We start from the raw sequence: 21,213 nt of genomic DNA, 5'->3' as shown, positions 1-21,213 counted from the left end.
GCCAGAGCAGGAATGTTTGTCTGTTTTGTTCTCTAATATGTCCCAAGAGACTAGGACAGTGACTGGCACTTAATAAATATTTGTTGGATGAGTGAATGAGCATGCGTTATTTTCATAATCAGAGAAAAGGAAAACAAAGTACTTTGTGTTGGAAGGAAGAAGGAAAGCTGCCCTGGATGACAGAGATTTTCTTCATTTGAATTTCTGTCTCTTGTTTTCCTTTTCCTTAGGCTATAGCAGAGGAGGAATGATGGTGAACAGCCTCTCACTGTGCTACCACAACAAACTCATCTTAGCCCCTATGGTTCGGGTAGGGACTCTCCCAATGCGGCTGCTGGCCCTGGACTATGGAGCGGACATTGTGTACTGTGAGGTAAGGGGCCCCTGATTTTCCCAGAGGGCTTTTCCTCCTGTGCAGCCTCCCCATCTGTGGGTGGGAGTGGTCAGGACTTGGTGGTGGGGAATGGGCACTTCACAGGTGCTCACTGAGGGCAGCAGGAGACAAACGTGCATGACACTTAGGAGTTCTGAGAGCCCTGCTGAGGGCTGGGAGCCTGGGCAGGGCGGAGGCATTGCGGGATACCTGGGCCAGCTGGATAGATGAGCATGGTATCAGGTCACCGTCCTGGCCCCTATAGGAATTAATACACATTCAGGCCGTGAATGAATGAACTCAAGGTTAGGAAGAGGAGGAAGAGGACCAGATTCAGGCCAGGGAAGCTGGATGTGGTTGGTTTTGGGAACCATAGGATTTTCTGGTAGCAGTAGCTAGTGGACTAGCTACTTGCCGGCTGCTCTGGAGAACATTAGGACTTCAGACCCAGGTTTAGAAATCATACCCCAGGAAAAATAGAATTACAGGAGTAGCTGATATTGGATAGTGAGAAAGTGTGAGCAGTGATTCTCAATTGGGCATATATCAGAGTTATCTGGGGAGCTCCCCACAACCCCTAATCCTGATATGTCCCCCAAGTGAGGGTAAGAAGGTTAAGAAGCTACCCAAGCGCTTCTGATATTTCTGTCTTTAAAGATTTTATTTATTTATTTTTTCCCCCCAAAGCCCCAGCAGATAGTTGCATGTCACAGCTGCACATCCTTCCAGTTGCTGCATGTGGGACTCGGCCTCAGGATGGACGGAGAAGTGGTGCCTCGGTGCGCGCCCGGGATCCGAACCCGGGCCACCAGCATCAGAGCGCGCGCACTTAACCACCAAGCCACGGGGCCAGCCCTGATATTTCTGTCTTTAAAAGTGACTGGTAGTGGAGGGGGACTGTGGCTATAAAAGGGCAACACAAGGAATCCTTGTGGTGATGGGACTATTCTGTGTCTTACCTTTATCAGTGTCAGTATCCTGCTTGTGATATTGTACTATAATTTTGTAGGATGTTACCTTTGGAGGAAATGAGGCAAAGAGTATATTGGATCTCACATTCTTTTTTTTTTTTTTTTTTCTCAGTAATTTTATTTATTTATTTTTTTCCCCCAAAGTTCCAGTAGATAGTTGTATGTTATAGCTGCACATCCTTCTAGTTGCTGTATGTGGGACGCGGCCCCAGCACGGCCGGAGAAGTGGTGCGTCGGTGTGTGCCCGGGATTCAAACCCGGGCTGCCAGCAGTGGAGCGTGTGCACTCAACCGCTAAGCCACGGGCCGGCCCGGATCTCACATTCTTATAAATACATATGGACCTCCAATTATCTCAAAATAAAAAGTTTAATTAAAAAGGAAGCCACTGGTATAAAGAGAAGGGAGGGCCTAAGAGGGATTTGGGAAGAATATACCCTTACATACTGGGTGTGTGTGTGTGTGTGTGTGTGTGTGTGTGTGTGTGTGTGTGTGGTGTGTGTGTGTGTGTGTGTGTGTGTGTGTGTGTGTGTGTGTGTGTGGGGGGGGGACAGCAATTAATGATAAAAAGTAAAGAGTGAGAGAAGTGTGTGTGTGGTGTGTGTGTGTGTGTGTGTGTGTGTGTGGTGTGTGTGTGGTGTGTGTGTGTGTGTGTGTGTGTGTGTTGGGGTGGGGGGACAGCAATTAATGATAAAAAAGTAAAAGAGTGAGAGAAATAGGCAGGTTGAGAAGAGTGTAGGGGGCCAGCCCCGTGGCGTAGTGGTTAAGTTCATGCACTCTGCTTTGGCAGCCTGGGGTTCACAATTTCAGATTCCAGGTGTGGACATACAAACCACTTGTCAGCCATGCTGTGCTGGCGTCCCATATTCAAAATAGAGGAATATTGGCACAGGTGTTAGCTCAGACAGTCTTCCTCAAGCAAAAATAGGAGGATTGGCAACAGATGTTAGCTCAGGGCCAATCTTTCTCACCAAGAAAAAAAAGAATAGTGTCAGGGAAGGCAAAAGTCAGTTTTGTTAACTATGTCAGATGATGCAGGGAAATCCAATTGCAAAAAAGACCAAGAAGGAATTTGATTTGAAAATTAGGTGATTGGAGGACAGCTGTGGCACCTAGACATGAACACTTGTAGGGTTAAGGGATTGAGGGTGAGCAACAAATGAGGAAGTAGAAATAGGGCTGCTGATTTCCCACAGGAATCTGAGAGGTGAAGGGAAGAAAAGAGTACAGGTGGGTAGCTGGAGGTGAAGGAAGCTGGGTGAAGGGAGTGGTTTTTAGGCAACTTGCATGTTGTAGCGTTAAGAGGAAGGATTTAGGCGTGAGGGAAGCCCTGAAGATTTGGGGGACTAGGGGGATGGGTAGGGCCAGGACTTGGAGGGGACAGGATTCTTTTTTTTTATTTTTATTTTTATTTCTTTAATTTATTATAGAATTGGAATCACTAGGTTAAAGAGACAGGTTTTTTTTTTTTTGGTGAGGAAGATTAGCCCTGAGCTAACATCCGTTGCCAATCCTCCTCTTTTTGCTGAGGAAGGTTGGCCCTGGGGTAACATCTGTGCCCATCTTCCTCCACTTTATATAGGACACCTGTCACAGCATGGCTTGACAAGCGGTGTGTAAGTCCGCTCCTGGGATCCAAACCTGCGGACCCCGGGCCACTGAAGCGGAGTGCGTGAACTTAACCACTACGCCACTGGGCTGGACACTTGGGACAGGATTCTTGAGGTGGTGGGACCTGCCTTCTTCTGAGATACGGCAAGGAGGAGGGGAGAAGTTGATGGAAGGGAGGGAAGCCGAGGGGTTTTGCCTGAGAGACTTGTTTTACAGGATGGAGGAAGCCAGGCTTCTGTTGGAAATGAGGGTGGAGGAGTGAGTTAGGGACCTGTGGAAAGAAAGTGAAGACATTTTGGTCCTGTTCCTCTGGGGTATGGGCATTGGGAGGTTTGCCTGGCAGCCAGGTATGGATAGTGATGCTGATTTGCAGATTTAAGGGAAGGAGAGCTGAGAAGCCTGGCAAGGGGATGCCCATGGCTGGGGATTGGCATGGCAGTGTCTACGGCAGGGCAGGGGCACTAGGGTGCTGCAAGGTGAAATGGGTGGGAGGGAGTATGTGTTGTCCAAAGGTGGGAGTCAGAAAGGGAGGTGCCAGAGTTCAGGGTCACAGAGCCTCAAGACCTGACTCCTGAGTGAGTGTGGGGATGAGTACCAGCAGTGAGAGTTTCTTCCTGTCTTCTTCTGGAGCCCCAAAACCTCTGGGCGTGAGCTTCTGGCAGTGTGACAGGTGCCTGGCTCTTCTGATTTGTATTCCACATCTGTTTAAATGATCACTGAACAAAGCAGAACAGTTTTGTCTCCCACCAAAACGTAGAGAATCTCAATCCTTCGGGAGACATGAGCTTTCCCTTCACTTTTATGATCCTGATTTTGAAGAAACGCCCTTTTCCTTTCTTTCCTGAGTCTGTTTGAATATCTCCAGAGCTGAGGAGCTCACCCCTTTCGTTTCCTCACAGTGTAACCCATGTCTGTTAGGGGTTTTAGACTTTCCTTTCCTGTGTCGATCTCGAATGTTCCTCCCTGTGCTTCTGTTCACTGGGCACACTTTTGTCCTTGGACATTTCCTGGGAGCCCCTCCCTGTCTGTCATTTGCATGAGATGAGGTGTGTGGTTCTTTGAGGGGATGGACGGGAGCTGAGACTAGTAGGTGAGGAAAGTGTCCAGGTGTCCACATCCTAGGCTGTTGTCTTCTCTCTGGCTCCCTGAGTGCCTCACCCTTTCTAGATCCCAAACATCTCCAAGGTCCCTGGGAAGAGCGGCTGATTGAGGGTGGCTCACTCAGGACCCTGCTTGCCATGCTTGGGTGGGGAGTACAGCACTACATGTCCCAAAAGCCATTATTTGTTTTTGATAGTAGGGTGACAGGCCAAGTGTCACCTATTAGGTGTGCGATGAAAGTCCTTCCTCCATGACTAGGGCCTACAAGTCCAGGACTGATGAGTGTCCTCTGATTCCTCCATAGGAGCTGATCGACCTCAAGATGCTTCAGTGTAAGAGAGTTGTCAATGGTGAGTGCAGCTGTGGTCCCAGGATTGTGTGTGTGCCTAGTCATGCCCAAGCACTACCAATGCCCTTGCCCAGGGTGACAGTGTCCTTCCAGGGTGCTTCTTGCCTGGCTGTGTGATTTTGTGGATCACATGCTCCCTTGAGAACAGTCACTGCTTTCCAGATGTGAAACAGGCTAAGAATGCCTTCCACCCACAGGCTTGCTGGCATAGACATTGCCAGGTTTCATAGTACAGGAGGGACCCTAGAAGTCTTGGGGTCGGGATGGCGCCAGCACTGGTCCTGGCTGTGCCACTCCCTAGCTGTGTGAACCTTGGGCAAGTCACATGACCTCTCTGCCTCAGTTTCTTTAGCCATAAAATGAAAATCATAATCCCTGCTTTACTTCAATCATAGGGTTGGAGTGAGGATCAAATAAGATAAGGTGCATGTAAGTACTTTGCAGATGGGAGTGGTTATGCTGAATTGTGGTTTTGCTTATACTTTATTGATGAGGCTGATTCTGCTTTGATTAGAGTTGTGGTGGTATTTGAGGTTTTTGAAATGTATATACATTTGTAAAATCTCTCAATATAAGTTTGCTAGTTAGTGTAACACAATTTTTTTTTTTGTGAGGAAGATCAGCCCTGAGCTAACATCCATGCCAATCCTCCTCTTTTTTTTTTTTTTGCTGAGGAAGACTGGCCCTGGGCTAACATCCGTGCCTATCTTCCTCCACTTTATATAGGACGCTGCCACAGCATGGCCTCACAAGCTGTGCATCTATGTGCGCCTGGGATCCGAGCCCGGGCCACCAGCAACAGAGCGTGCGTACTTAACAGCTACGCCATGGGGCCGGCCCCATAGAAAGTGTAACTCAATTTTGTCTTCAATTGTTTTAGACTTATATTTTCTTCTTTGTTTTGAAAAATTCAATATTACAGACCTATATAACCTAGAAAATGAAATCCCCCATAATCCCATACTTGAAGAGATAATCACAAAGAGGAATGATGTATATTTTTTTTACACATTTAGTAAAGTGTGTGTATAAAAATATGAAGTATTTATATATCTCCCTTCCTGCCCCCTTGGGATCAAGCTACACATTTTGTCACTTACCTTTCCACTCGGACATTTTCCCATGTCAGTACTTAGAGATGACTGCGTCAGAATTGATTTCACCAGTGCTTTAACGGGAGTTTCAGTATTTTGCTGTTATAAATAAACCTGTGGTATAAATACACTGAGTTTTTGTGGTTCTTCTCTCAGACATCTTACTGCCAGTCATGAGCTGTCTCTGCTGTTGGTGATCATTTTGATTATCTCTCCCAACATGTCACTGCCTTTACCCCACCTTTTTAATCTTCTAATCTGTTCGGTGCTGGGATGATAATAACAGCTTCTATTTATGGAAATGCTTTACTTGCATTAAAGATCTCATTTATTTCTCAAAAGAAATGCATGAGGTAGGCATATTCTCCCATCTGCCATGTTGGATCTCTTTCATGTGATAGTTATCTTTCAAAGCTAAAAATGGTAGTACCTATTATAGAGCTTCATTATGAAGAGCACATGAGATTCTTGTTATTTGCAGTAGTTATGTTCTGTAAACTTGCTGTGAACACCAAATTAACAAATACTGAACCATTTCTCCTGGTGGAAATACAAGATTGGGTTCCTGCAAGCCCCTAGTCACAACATTTTCATTAACAGATCAGTATATAACCTTGTTTTATGTGTGTTTCTGTTTAAAGACATGTAATTTAATACATTCTGTTGATTCATTAACATTGAACTCACAGCCAATAGCACTATCATTTCATGTCTGACCAAAGCTTGTCTAATACATGTATTTTCTCCATAAGGCATATCACAGCCTTCTTGTGCTTAGGGACACTAGATAGCACTACAGCACTATGCTTGGGGCCATTTTATTATTTTCCTTTTTTTTTTTTTAATTTTATTTATTTATTTATTTATTTTTTTGTGAGGAAGATCAGCCCTGTGCTAACATCTGCCAATTTTCCTCTTTTTTTGCTGAGGAAGACTGGCCCTGGGCTAACATCTGTGCCCATCTTCCTCCACTTTATATGGGACGCTGCCACAGCATGGCTTGCCAAGTGGTGCATCGGTTTGAGCCCGGGATCTGAACCAGCGAACCCCGGGCCGCCGCAGCGGAGCGCGCGCACTTAACCACTTGCGCCACCGGGCCGGCCTGGGGCCATTTTAAACAGTGAGATCACCAAGAGAAAGCACAAAAATGCAAAAAATGTGGCATTAAATATACTACCATAAGGACACTGGTTTACGGTATGAGAGCTGAAACCAGAAGGCAGAGCGTTGCTTTGTTTGACCTCAGCTGGGAACATGTGCATCGAGTAACAGAAATTTTTTGCAATTCTGTGCATGTCTGTGAATGACCACGAAAATGTCACCAGTATTGATTTGGGGGTTACAAATAAATTTTAGTAAGCGGGCAAATTTGCAAATACACAACTGCAGGTAATGAGGATTGACTGTAATGTAGTAAATCTCTGCTCACGAGACCTGGTGCATGATGAGTAATTAAGAAACTGCAACTTTGCTGAACTTGAGAGTGACATCTTCTGGGAAAATTTGGGCAAAATCTGAAACACAGGTATGATTCCTTGTATGTACGTTTTTTCCCAACGTTTTAAAAATTGAGAAATGTAAACACCATACAGGGAAAATGCATAAAACGCAAGCCTGCAGTTTAACAAATAACTGTAAAGTGAACAACCATGAACTAACCATCGCCAGGTTAGGAAACAGACCATCATCAGCACCTCAGAAGCCTCCCATGTGTGCACTGATTTCTTTTAAGAGTGGTATACCTTGAGCGTCTCTTTTTGCCCTTCAAGGTAATATTTTTGCTGTGTTTTCTTGCAGCAATTAGGCTAGGTTGAACTTGCTTCTTCATTGGGTGACCCCATGTGTTTGTATTTTCTTGCAGACGTGCTCAGCACAGTGGACTTTGTTGCCCCTGATGACCGAGTAGTCTTCCGCACCTGCGAAAGAGAACAGAGCAGGGTTATCTTCCAGATGGTATGAGATCCCAGGGCTGAGTGCCCTCCCAAGGCGTACCCATTCCCTGGATTTTCAATCTCAGGTCCTGTGCCAGGCCAGTGTTAAATGGCCTGGGGTCCATTGCACAATGATGGCTTCCTGAAGACCTCTGCTTTAATATTTTCCGAAGATCTGCTCATGAGTGATGACATTGTTGGAGACAGTCTATGGATATCAAGCTATAGCAATCTGTTACATGCCTCCATGCTCAAATTTAATTTCCGTAATTACAGGAATTGTCTGTTTGGCATGACTTATACATTTTTAATCCCTAGCATTGGTTATTCAGATCATAGTCTTTATTTTTGTGTAGTCTGCATATATTTCCTATAGAAAGAAATTAGGTTTCCTCTAAAATGGTTAAGATTTATGTTAGGATTGTAATGACTCTGTAGCTCTCTTCTCTCACTTTGGTCATTTCTTGGTGCTTTTTCCGAAATAGTTTATGAGTGATGTTTAGGTTTTTTGTTTTTCTTTCCTTTATTGTGAAATTTTTGTTATACAATATTGTTTGTCAGTCACCATATAAATTAGGTTTTTAAAAAATTGATAACAATGGGTAGACATATGATAGAGCAAGTATAACAAAATATTAATTGTAGAATCTAAATGGTGGATATATGAAAGTTCACTATAAAATTTGTTTATACTTTTTTGTATGTTTGAAAGGAATCTTAGCATTGATGACATTTTCTAGGCCCACCAGGTCCACTTTTTGCTTCCGACAGTGAGCTAGTCCAGTGGGCTGGCTATTTAAGAGAATACCAGCCAGACTCCACTTGCTGGCATGTGTGTGTACATAGTGTGTAAAGATGTGTTTGTCTGTGCATGTGTACCTGTGTCAGGGCAGTGGTTGATGCAGCCTCTTGTGTTCCCAGGGGACTTCAGACGCAGAGCGAGCCCTTGCTGTGGCCAGGCTTGTGTAAGTTCTTCCCTTTTTGGGACTGCCTTCACCTCTTCTGTGGGCTGTGAGGCCTGGTGACCTTGAAGGTGACCACCCTGTGCCTCCTAGTTCACTACCTTCACTTCCTGGGTTAAGAGTGTCTGGTTTCCTTCTCTATTTGTGGCGTCTGAGGGCTGGCCTGGGACTCGTGTGTACCCACTGTGTTCAGATCCCAGGTAACCTGTGCGTGGGAGCCTGCTTTTTAGAGTTTATTCATGAGGCTCTCTTTCCAGGGACTCTCCTATGAACCCTGAGGTTGTAAATCTCATGAAGTGTAGGTAAGATGTACTGCTTTCTAAATTAACGAAAGCAGGAGAGCACTGTGGTTAAGGAGATGGGCTTTGTGGGCCAGCCCCGTGGCTTAGCGGTTAAGTGTGTGCACTTCGCTGCTGGCGGCCCAGGTTCGGATCCCGGGCACGCACCGACGCGCCGCTTCTCCGGCCATGCTGAGGCCGCGTCCCACATACAGCAACTAGAAGGAGGTGCAGCTATGACATACAACTATCTACTGGAGCTTTGGGGGAAAATAAATAAATAAATAAAATTAAAAAAAAAAAAAAAAAAGGAGATGGGCTTTGAATTAGACAGACCTGGGTTGGAATTCTGGCTTTGCTAGTTGCTAACTGTGTGACCTTAGGTAAGTTACTTAACCTCGCTGAGAACTTAGTTTCCTCATCTATAAAATGAGACACATAGTACTACCTCCCTCTGGCATTATACGGAAGGGTAAATGAAATAATGCATGTAAATGTCTTTGCAGTATGTGGCACGTAGTGAGTGCTTAGTAAGTGTTAGCTGTGGTTATTAATTATAATGAGAGTGAGAGGGAACTCACGCAGTAGTTGCTGCTGATCACAGACTGTTAACTGTGTGCATTCCAGAAGGTAAGGTAAGGGTCCTTTCTATATCTGAGAATTGTTTGGAGTAAGCCAACAGGCAGCCCAGCAAACAAAGGCAGTCCTGTAACTTCCATCAGAACCAGTGCTCTGGGAAAGAGCTCTTATGCTCATGTCCCTTTTCTGCAATGACCAATGGCTTTCAGTACCCCAGTCAGAACTGGAGCTCTGGGATGGAGTTCAGCGTGGCTGTCACCCACTATTTGAGTTATCCGATACAATTCCAAACTAGCAAAGTCTTCTACAACTAGCCCCTTACGCGTGTGTGAGCACATCATGTTCTTCCTGTTGAGTTCTGCTCAGGGAAGGCAGTGGCACATTTTATAGAGAATTTTCACTTTCGGTCGCTGAGGGTTGGTGTGTTTCACAGGGCTGGGGTTCATGAGCACAGACCCATGCCTTTGTCTCTATGTTCTACCCTCGAGTTGAATATTTATTATCTTTTCTTCTTCATGTTTCTGCAGAGAAAATGATGTGGCTGGTATTGACGTCAACATGGGCTGTCCAAAAGAGTATTCCACCAAGGTAAACTGACTTTTTATACTCTTCACAAATATAGGGTGCAGATTAAAGGAGACTAATGAGACATGGCAACTAACTATAATACCTGACTTGACTAGATTCTGTACTAGATGGGGAAAATGCTCAAAAGGATATTATTAGATCAACTGGCAAAATTGAAATATAGACCATGGTAGATTAGCTAAAAATATTGTATCCATGTAAATTTATGAATTTGATAACTCTTCTGTGGTTATGTAAGAATATTCCTGTCTTAGAAAATACACACTGAAGAATGCATCTTCCAAGTAGCTTTTTTTTTTAATAATTTTATTTATTTATTCATTTTTCCCCCGAAGCCCCAGTAGATAGTTGTATGTCATAGCTGCACATCCTTCTAGTTGCTGCATGTGGGACGTGGCCTCAGCATGGCTGGACAAGCGGTGCGTCTGTACGCACCCGGGATCCGAACCCAGTCCGCCAGCAGCGGAGCGCGCGCACCCAACCGTTAAGCCACGGGGCCTGCCCCCAAGTAGCTTGTTAGAACCTTCTTTATAAGAATTTCCTTAAACAGTTCACTATGTGCATTACAGAGTGGGTATTGCTTAATTTCACTGAAAAAAAGAAACCAGCCTGAAATATTTATCGGTCAAGGGCTATGATATATGTAACTTACCCTCAAATGGTTCAGGAAAAATTTTATGTGCACACACACACATATACATATATACATATACATAACACACATAGATAAATGCACACATACACACACACAGAGAACTTGTGCCTAAGTAATAAAACAAATTATGTAAATCCTAAAAGAAAAAATAATGTGAATAGGGCTTTGTCATTTCATGAATAAAACCAAGACATACATTAAAAAAAAAAATAGAAGATGCAATACATGTGTCCCCATTGTCATATCAGACGAGATCAGACCAGAGTGCTATGGTAACTAAGAGAAAGGAGTGGAAAGGCAGCCCTTAAACTCGGGATCCTATAGGGAAAGTGTGGTCCTTGATGAGGAGGTTTGGGACCCTACAGGCAGAGGGAGTGGCACAAGCAGGGGCTTGGAGGCCAACATGAAGTACAGGCAGAGAACCTCGATTTGACCAGAGGGTTGGGGAGTGGGAGACAAAGAGGAAGCAGAAGAGCACAGGGTTGAAAATCTTGGTTGGGACCACATTAGCTGGACTTGGACTTTAGATATTTCTGACCTTTTTTGAACAGAGAAGGTGTGTGATCAGAAACTTAGTTTCCTTCCTCAGGGAAACCAGTGTTACTAGTTTCTTATCCAAATATATTCTATGAAGAGAAATAGTTAAAAATACTCATCTGGAAGTCATGTGTCTGGTAGATTCAAGTGGAAAGAGGCTAGAGGTGGGGACACAGATAGAAGAGATGAGTGTCCTGGGTCCACAGGAGAGACCAGGGCAGGAGAGAGGAGAAGCCAAACTGGAGCAGAATTTGACAGGATTTGGCAGCAAATGATTAGACTGGGTGTGGGGAGGTGGGGTGAGTGGTGGGGGTGGAGAGAGGAAAGACTGGTAACCAGGAGAATGGTTGATCTTCAACATCATCAGGACTGCTAGAGGAAAAGCAGGTTTGGAGCAGATGACAAATACAACTTGGGGTTGGCTGAGTGTGAGGCACAGAGGGACTCCTGCAGGGCTGCCCCTGGGAACCTTATCGCAGGGAGTGCAGTCACGGTCTTCAGTGTGACTTCAGGTATAGCAGATGTCCTCCTGGGCCTACTGCCCAGCGTCAGCCACTCTGCTCTCAGGAGTATGCTGCCTGGAGACCTTTGCTTTAGGCCAGGAGGCTGAAGACTGCCTGAGGGAAAGGCCCTTGAGATGTTTGAAAACCAGAGGGACTTGTACACAGCTGCTTCAAGGAGTTATGGAGGTTTGAAACTGTCTATGAGGAGTTGAAAACTTCGGACTCTGTTTTGCAGTCTTCTAATTCCTCCTTGGTGCTCCTGAGTTATGTAAGGAGCAGAGTTGAAATTATTGGAATAACCTCCCTGAGATTGTGGAGTGAAAAAAGCAAAGAGCAGAATTCTATATGGTGCACCACCATTTGTATATGGAGGTTGGGGAATGAATAATTATATATTTATTTTTCTCCTCATAGAACATTTTTGGAAAAACACAAAAAACTAGTGTCACTGGTTTCTCCTGGGGAAAGAAACTAAATTTTTGTTTGGTTTTGCATAGGGAATAAATTCCCATTGCAGGGTGCTACTCGAAATAATTAACAATTGGCATAGCACTGGTACCGACCACTCGGAACAGATACTTATCAGTGTACCATACATACATACCACCTGAACATCCACTCTCTTCTTCTTATTCAAAAATTGAAGCCATATGAAAAGTATAAATTGAAAAGTTTTCCATTCCTCAGGGAGGGAGAGTTCTTAGTTTTTATCCTTTTGACCCTTTAAAATTTTTGATGTGTTACCTGGTCAAAAAAGCAAATAAGTTAAATAGAAAGGAAGGAAAGAAGGAAGGAAATACCAATTGAGAAAGCCATTGTTATGGAAGGGGCAGTGAGACTGGATTTTATTTATTTTTTATTTTTTAAATTTTTTTATTATTATTTTTTTTTGTGAGGAAGATCAGCCCTGAGCTAACATCCATGCTAATCCTCCTCTTTTTGCTGAGGAAGACTGGCTCTGAGCTGACATCTATTGCCAATCCTCCTCTGTGGCCCCCCCGCCCAAAGCCCCAGTAGATAGTTGTATGTCATAGTTGCACATCCTTCTAGTTGCTGTATGTGAGATGCAGCCTCAGCATGGCCGGAGAAGCGGTGCCTCGGTGCGCACCTGGGATCCCAACCCAGGCCGCCAGTGGCGGAGCGCGTGCACTTAACCGCTAAGCCACGGGGCCGGCCCGAGACTGAATTTTAGATCCTGTGATTCTATAGGGAAGGCTGGATTGTGTGTGAGGTGGACGGACAGAGTCAGGGTGAGTGGCCAGGGCTTCCTTAAGGCCTCTAAGGTTTCTATCTATGACCAAGGTGGGCCAGGGCTAGTAGCCCCTCCGCCCTTCCCACTGTCTTCCTAAATGCAGGCTCAGGCTGGCCGAGTCTGTGGTGATTCAGTGTTCTCCCTAATTCTAATCTGTCATCCTTATACATGAAATTAAACTGTAATAACTGAATTTAAACCTTCTGAGCATTCTGGTGAACATTCGTTAGTATGCAGTCTGTATACTGACAGCATATATTTATTGGATTTGTTTTTCTCTCCTCCTTATTCTTAATAGGTTCAGATTCTTAACCCCCCCCCAATTATTGAAGTAATTTATACCATTGTTCAGAACTTGGATAATATAGAAAAGTACAAAAAAGAGCAGGAAAATCACCAATGATCCCACCATCAAGAAACAAGTGCTGGGCCGGCCCCGTGGCTTAGCGGTTGGGTGCACGCACTCCACTGCTGGCGTCCCGGGTTCGGAACCCCAGGCGCGCACCGACGCACCGCTTCTCCAGCCATGCTGAGGCTGCGTCCCACATACAGCAACTAGAAGGATATGCAGCTATGACATACAACTATCTACTGGGGCTTTGGGGGAAAAATAAATAAATAAATAAATAAAATTATAAAAAAAAAAAAAAAAAGAGACAAGCGCTGTTGTTAGCATTGAGATTTTAGTGGCTTCACAGGTTGTTGGTTTCCATTAGCTGGGGCTTTTGTTAGACATTGGTCTGGGTTCTCAGGACTGGGCCCTTGTTGCTGGCAGGGGAGAAGGGCCTGGACAAGATTTGCAGATTGTGTGCTTCTGAGTGGCTTTGCCAGCAGTGGTGGTATCAAAGCAAGTGATAGTAGGACAGGAAGAAAGTGCATTTGATCTCATTTCAAAGGAAGAATGATTCATTGTTTTTTTACGGGCTTGGCAGATGGTGGGGTTGAGTTTATTAAGACACTAAGACCCTGGGCATGGAATGGGCAGTCCTGAAAAATGATTTTTGTAGAACCCACTTCTAGATAGATCCATGGGTTTTGCAATGGGGATTAGAGGGATGACTTTTAGAATTCATCAAACTCTGATACCTGATATTGTGGGCACAGATGCTGCTGCTTTCCTCCTTGCTTAGGAGAAGTGCTGATTTGGTCCCTTGGCAGCGAGTGCTGGGGTGGTGTCAGGTTGCCACGCCATGCTGCCATACCACTGGGAGGGGCCACCCTCCTCCAGCTGTCAGAAGACTCTCTGTATGCTTTTCCTTAGGGAGGAATGGGAGCTGCTCTGCTATCAGACCCTGACAAGATTGAGAAGGTAAGTCCTGCATGAGTGAAAGCAGAGGTCCTTAAATGTGCCAATGAACTAGAGTTCCCTGGAATGCCCCTCGTTCCCTGCCCCTGGCACCGCCCAGCCAATTTAGTGAATCAGTCACTCCACTTGCGGTCTGGAAAGTCTTTAAAAGGCTTCCCAGTGATTCTGACATGCAGCCAGCTTGGGGAAACCCTGAGCCAGCCTACAGCAGCCTTAGAATTCCTTAAGATCCCAGGGTTAGGGACATGAGAGCCAGGGAGCCTGAGGACTCATTTAGAGCCTCCTGTGTATTCTTTCCATTCTGAGGAGATCCTGAGAGCGTAGGCCAGGCTACCTGTTGGTTGTGAGCAAGCTAAGTGGCTGTGGGGTGGGTGGGGTGAGAGGGGTGATTGGCCTCTCCCAGGGAGCTTAATGAGAGTAGCAGTGGGTCCCCTGTGTACGGATAGAGTTCACCACCAGCCTTTGAGAGCAGGCCAAGCCAGGGTCATAAGAGGCAAGCTGAAGTTATCTCTTCTGGTCCCCTTCCCTTGGTGATTCTGTAGGCCAGGTTTATGAAGCCCTGGGGACAGGCTGATATTTGCCACCCAGTGTTGTGAGCTGCCAGGGCATGTAGGGGTGACATTTTCTTCCACACCATATACACCTTTTACTTTCCTCTCTCAGTCCACCAGCCCTCTCCTTGTTGCTCCTCTTAGCTCTTTTGATTCCTTTTCATTCTCCATCTTCACTTCCCTGTCTGGGTTTTAAGCCTCTTAGTGCCTCCCACAGGCTAGAGTGACTTGGGATAAGGCACCACCAATAAGAACCACCATTATTTGTGCTGGCTGCTGTGTCAGCAGCTCAACCCTGTGTATTCCTTCAGCCCACTGTCTCTGGGATATGTGAAGACCAGTGTGTTTATGGGCTAGGTACTGTCTCTCTCTCTCTTTTTTTTTTTTTTTTTTAAAGATTTTATTTATTCAGTTTTTTCCCCCCAAAGCCCCAGTAGATAGTTGTATGTCATAGGTTCACATCCTTCTAGTTGCTGTACGTGGGACTCGGCCTCGCGTTGGACGGAGAAGTGGTGCCTCCGGGCGCTCCCGGGATCCGAACCCGGGCCACCAGCATCGGAGCGCGCGCACTTAACCGCTAAGCCACGGAGCCGGCCCATCTTTTTTTTTTTTCGGTGAGGAAGATTAGCCCTGAGCTAACATCAGTTGCCAATCCTCCTTTGTTTGTTGAGGAAGATAGGCCCTCAGCTAACATCCATGCCCATCTTCCTCTACTTTATCTGTGGGACCCCTGCCACAGCATGGCTTGATAAGCAGTACATAGTTCCCTGCCCAGGATCCGAACCTGCCCAGGATCCGAACCTGCGAACCCTGGGCCACTGAAGCAGAGCACGCAAACTTAACCACTACGCCACCAGGCTACCCCGCCTTCTGATTTTTCCCATATGCGGATAGGTACAGATAATGTATCTATAGTGTGCTTATAATATATCCTTACCATTTGTAGGGTAATTTCCTTTACAAAGTATATTCCAGCATTTGTTCCATTTGTTCCCCAAACCCCTTGAGGTAGACAGGGCAGGCATTTGTTATCTCCATTTGATCAAGAATAATAAAACTAAAGCACAGAGAGATAAAAATAATTTGCTCAAGATCATGTAGCAAATAGGTAGCAGGCAGAGCTGAGTCTAGAGCCGTGGTCTTGTGACCCCTACCCCAGTGTCAGGGTCCCCTCTCGATTGCGTCTCAGGTTAAAGGTGCCTGGGTATAGTTTATAAGTGTCTGGCCACAGGTCAGTAGACACGTGAACTTAGGAACCTCTAGTCAGACACTTCTGTGCAGGATGGAGTGGATGTGGACAACTGTGGATTTCATTATTTATTTATTTATTTATTTTTTGTGAGGTAGATTAGCCCTGAGCTAACATCCGACGCCAATCCTCCTCTTTTTGCTGAGGAAGATTGGCCCTGGGCTAACATCTGTGCCCATCTTTCTCTACTTTAAATGGGACGCCACCATAGCATGGCTTGACAAGCAGTGCGTTGGTGTGCACCCGGGGTCCAAACCCGTGAACCCCGGACTGTGGAAGTGGAGCACGCGCACTTAACCGCTACACCACCGGGCCAGCCCCACAACTGTGGATTTCAAATTCATCACCACACTTAGGGGAGGGAGGGGGCCCCGATAGGGGATGTTCTGCTTCAAAACATATGCACACAGGCATTTTTGTTATCCTCCAGCCTCCTGGCTTCCCCCGCTCCTGCTGTTGGCTCTGTCCTCTCCACTGCCCAGATGGGGCACATTTCACATTTCACATGTGAGGCAGCAGAGGTACACCTCACCTCAGAAGCTCAGTTCATTCTGCTCCTTTTGTGTTTGATGGGGCGGTCAGATGGGCCAGGTCGGACTAGTACATGTGGTTTGCCTTACAGAGGGGAGATTGCGGCTTCCGCAACAAAACAGAGGGGATTCAGGAATAGTGGGCTGGATTAGATTCAGGTTCAAACTGTGCTGGCAAACTGGGTGACCTGGTTGAGAGCTTTGTGGTTTCTTCCAGCTTGGTGTTTTAGGCCCATAGTTCTATCTCTGGGAGCATCTCAGGACCACCTGCAGAATTTTTTCAAAATACAGATGCTTGTTTGGGGGGTGAAAAATTTTGCGAGTAGATAGTGGTAATGGTTGTACAACATTGTGAATGTAATTAATGCCACTGAATTATAAACTTAAAATGGTTAAAATGTAAAATTTTATGTTATTTATATTTTACCACAATAAGAAAAAAAGGTTATCAGTCTTGAAAAAGCTTCCTAGGTAACTCTGGTATACCCTGCCTGGATTGAAAACTTCAGTTTTAGACTCTAACTCAGTACTATCCTGTCTCTCACCCCTGCCCAAGATTCCCTAGGTCCCCCAAGCTGCCCAGGGCATCCGCCTGTGCACACTGCACTTGGGCCATTGCTAACAATTGGCAGGGCCGGGACTTGAACTCAGTTCTCACTGGTTCGCAAACCTATGCTCTCCCATCCTCTTCCCTACCCCCTCCCCAACAACCAGGGCAGCTAAGGGTCTACTTTTCCTGAGTCAGCCAGTGGATCTGGTGAGAGAACCTGCCTGTGGGTGATGTGCTGTTATCTGCTCAGATATGGGCCAGTCTCAGATCCTTTTCCCCTGCAGACTTGCACAGCGCAGAAACATATGGTGTGACTTGGATCTGTGAGAGTTGGGTCCAGGAGAGTTTCATGCTCGATCCTGGCCAGAGGACAGACTCTAGTTGCTTTTTCCCCTCAGTGTGACTCTTGCAAGGGGCTGGTGCTTTTGACTACTAATTTCCTTCCTGGTCCTGAACACGCACATGAAATGAACAGAAATACTGAAGAAAGTGCTTAGAGCTACTTGGATAAAATACACCAAAAGGAAGTTCTGCTAAACAGAGAATTGGATCAAACCAGCTGACATTGCTTAAATCACCAAACATCAGAGGATTCTGTCAGCACTTGCAAAGGAACCTTCCAGAGACGGTACTGTCAGCCTGAGGGATAGGACTAGAGTGAGAATTTTAATTGTGTGTCTCCATGGATCTGGCTATCTCCCCCTTAAAGGGTAGGTGCCCCTTTAAGGCCTGCCAGAGTGACCCTAGGACCTGAGACGCATTCTGCCTCCTGGGGCAGCACCTGGGGATTGTTCCTTCCTGCCAGTCCCTGGCATTTGTGCCTGGGCCAGCAGGTCCTGTCTTGCCCATGATCTGTCTACCTGCCTGTCAGCCTAGCTTCTGATGTCTTCTGGAAGGGCCTGCCTCAGCCGGTGTCTGAGAGAAAGGCCTCCTCCACTGCTTCTTGCAACCTAGTTCTCTGCTGCCCCCACCTGCCTAGAACCAAGACTGGCAACAGGTGCCTGGGTGTCCCCTTCATTGTGCTGCACAGCGATCCAGTTCTTCAAGGAAGGCTCTTGGGATCACGTTCCCTCCAGCTTGCCTGACCTGAAATTTTTGATGGGGGAAGAAGATGGCAATGCCACAGACATTCAGTGTCATCTGCACCTCTCTTGATCTCTGATTCCTGTGTAGTCTGGTCTTATTACCTCCTTGACACTTTCCCGCATGACTTCTTGATCTCTGTTTGAAGTCCTTTGCAATTACCATGCAAATAAACACTTTTTCGTATGTCCACTATGTTGTCTTTTCCTTTACAAGTTTCACTCCTGTATATCTGACTCCCCTAAAGAGAGGGCTACATGAGGACAAGGCCCAGAACCTGTGAAGCCTTTCTGCTCCCTCACTTGGCAGATCCTGGAGCAGTACTCAGGGAACATTGCCTTCAAGCAGGAAAGAAGCTGTCAGCTGTGTTCTCAACCAGGACTAGGCCTCAGAATCATATTGAGGAGGGGGTGTGTTGGGCAGAGCCTTTAAAAAAATTTTTTTTCCAGTTTTATTAAGAAATAATTGACATCACTGTATAAGTTTAAGGTATACAGCATAATGGTTTGATTTAAATATATTGTGAAATGATTACCACAATAGATTTAGTTAACATCCATCACCTCATATAGATACAATAAAAAGAAAAGAAAAAGAATTTTTTCTCCTTGTGGTGAGAACTCTTAGGATCTACTCTCGTAACAACTTTCAAATATACCATACAGCAGTGTTAACTGTAGTCATCATGCTGTACATTACATCCCTAGTACTTATTTATCTTGTAACTGGCAGTTTGTATCTTTTGACCACTTTCTTCCAGTTTGGCCTTCCCCCACCCCCTGCCTCTGATAACCACAAATCTGGTCTGATAACCACAAATCTGGTCTCTTTTTCTCTGAGTTTGGTGGTTTTTTTTTTTTTTTTAGATTCCACATGTAAGTGAGATCAGATCATACAGTGTTTGTCTTTCTCTGTCTAACTTATTTCACTTAGCATGATGCCTTCAGAGTCCATCTACGTTTTTGCAAATGGTAGGATTTCCTCCTTTTTAATGGCTGAATAATACGGAGACTTTTGAAAACACATATTCCTATGCCCTGACCCTAGAGATTCATTCAGGAAATATGAGGTAGAATCTAAGATTCTGTATTTTCTTACCCAGGTGATTCTGATGTCTGCCCTGGCAAAGGATCACTGTTTTCTACACAGGCATGCATGCAGATCCACTCATTCATTCACTTACCAAACATGTGTACACCACTATGTGCCAGGCAAGGGCCTGCTGGTGATGGGGCTCTAGCATAGAAAAAAGGTGGATTCCTTGCCTCATGGACATGTATGTGGACACAGGCCATTGTGATGCACAAGTCTGTAGCAGAGTTAATTAGTATGAGCAGTTGTGGCTATTTGTTCCAGAAGAGGCAGGTGCTCTTGTGTTCTCCTCTCTGCAGATCCTCAGCACTCTTGTTAAAGGGACACGCAGACCTGTGACCTGCAAGATTCGCATCCTACCATCGGTAAGGATAGTGTGTTCCCTTTTAAGGTCCATTTTCTCTGGGGATGTTGAGTTGGGGGTGTGAATGATTCCTGAGGAGCTGAATTAGGTTTGGAGGAGGGGGTGGAGCTGAGCCCACTCTAGGAGCTGGCAGCTGCTCCCTCAGCGGCTTCAGTACCCACCGTGTGTGGTCCTCCTCCTCAGCTAGAAGATACCTTGAGCCTCGTGAAGCGGATAGAGAGGACTGGCATTGCCGCCATCGCAGTCCATGGGAGGTGAGTGGTCACCTTTCTAGTGACTGATTTGCAGGAGAGTCCTCGGCCATCTTATGATTCTTCACCAGACTCCAGGTGACAACAAACTTCTCTTCTACATCTGCAGCCTACCTGTGCCCAGCTCTGACCTCCTATAAGTCCCGAGGGCAGTCGAACCCTTTATGGGCTTGAGTTTTCTTTGTTTCATTCATTGAGCACCTACTGGTGGTAGACACTGCACTGAGCTTTACAGACACAGAGAGACCAAGAGGAAGGAGAAACACCCCTCCCCTCAGGATGTGTAAATGGTAGAGGTTGAGTGATTTGCTGAAAATTGTACCATGCAGCCAGGAAGTGGTGGAATTAGAACTCTGAATCACGTTTTCTTTCCACTAGGTTGAGCAATAGCTTCTCCCTTGAATGACCCCAGGCAGATTGCTGTTCTTTTAAAGGCAGTGCCTCTTTTGTCTGCCCTTGTTGGACTGCCAGCTGTCACAGTGACTACTTTAAACAATCCTTGTATCTGTGGCTAATGTGCTCTCTGCTGAGAGCTGAGGTGTTGCTGAAGGCTACCCTTGGTTTCCTAGTCGAACTTGCTCCCTGTCTCAGGTTGTGCTTTTGTATAGAATCGCAGGTCAGCAGACTTTGGTCAGAGTGACCTCTCTTCTCGGAGTAATGTCCCTTGTGGGTTCAGGGGTCTTGTAGGAACAGCCCATTTTTTGCTGATTGTTTCTATTTCAGCAATTTCAGAGAGGGGAACTGCAACATATAAAAGAGAGAAAAGCAGAGCTGTGCAAGTTGAAGCCAGTAGGGAGAGGTGAAAGGCCACACACATATACACACATGCTCCTCCCTGAGACAGCAGGCTCTGGGCTCAGACTTCCTGGTTTCAAATCCCAGCTCTGCTGCTTGTTGGCTGTGCATCCTTGGAGAAATCACTTAACTTCTCTGAGCACCACATTCCTCATTTGGAAATTAAGATAATTTCTGCTTTATAGGGTTGTCGTGAGGCTTTTATGAGATTGTGAATATGCAGCCTTGGCACGGTGCCTGGCATATATTATGCTCTGAGTAAATACAGCTATTCCTTTTTACCAGTAGTTGGAAACACTAGGAAGACAGATTTGGGTGAGTTTAAGGAGGGACTTTCTGGCCATGAAAGCTGTTGAGGAAGGGCTAGAACTGGGTGCTGGGGGTATGAGGAGGTGGAGGTGAGGCTGAGTTGACAGGGCCTTCTGAGGCCCTGTGGCCTCTGACCCTTTTGTTGAGTGTAGCAGAGGGGACACACCCTGACAGACCTGGGCAAAGGCTGTCTGGTCAACCATCTTTCTTGCTTGTTCCTGAGCACAGCTTAGGTCAGGGCTTAACTCAGCATTCCTAAGACTCACTCACTCATACGCAGAAACTTCCTGCAATTGACCTTGGAAGGAGGGGCCACAGGTTGTGGTTTTGCCTCCCCTGTGTCTTGTCTT

The 21,213-nt window shown here is 45.8% G+C and overlaps 1 protein-coding gene across 14 annotated transcripts in view; it reads left to right on the top strand.

Moving 5' to 3' along the window:
* DUS2 (dihydrouridine synthase 2) overlaps positions 1-21,213 on the top strand; it is a 39,979-nt gene that overhangs the window by 9,120 nt on the left and 9,646 nt on the right. For 13 of the 14 annotated variants that reach the window (XM_087420045.1, XM_087420044.1, XM_087420055.1 and 10 more), the window contains 8 exons: positions 231-373; positions 4,360-4,405; positions 7,360-7,451; positions 8,351-8,394; positions 9,776-9,836; positions 14,045-14,092; positions 19,444-19,509; positions 19,692-19,762. In XM_087420045.1, the coding sequence (XP_087276171.1) occupies positions 231-373; positions 4,360-4,405; positions 7,360-7,451; positions 8,351-8,394; positions 9,776-9,836; positions 14,045-14,092; positions 19,444-19,509; positions 19,692-19,762 (571 nt within the window). Of the gene's footprint in view, positions 1-230; positions 374-2,925; positions 3,069-4,359; positions 4,406-7,359; positions 7,452-8,350; positions 8,395-9,775; positions 9,837-14,044; positions 14,093-19,443; positions 19,510-19,691; positions 19,763-21,213 lie in introns of those variants that run through there. The other variant, XM_087420056.1, reaches the window with a different exon arrangement.

This window comes from Ceratotherium simum, chromosome 30 (genome assembly GCF_057802395.1).
Source record: "Ceratotherium simum simum isolate JZ-2026a chromosome 30, ASM5780239v1, whole genome shotgun sequence".
Lineage (NCBI taxonomy): Eukaryota > Metazoa > Chordata > Mammalia > Perissodactyla > Rhinocerotidae > Ceratotherium > Ceratotherium simum.
The sequence above is the reverse complement of the archived record's forward strand: the minus strand, read 5'-3'. Positions and strand labels throughout refer to the sequence as shown.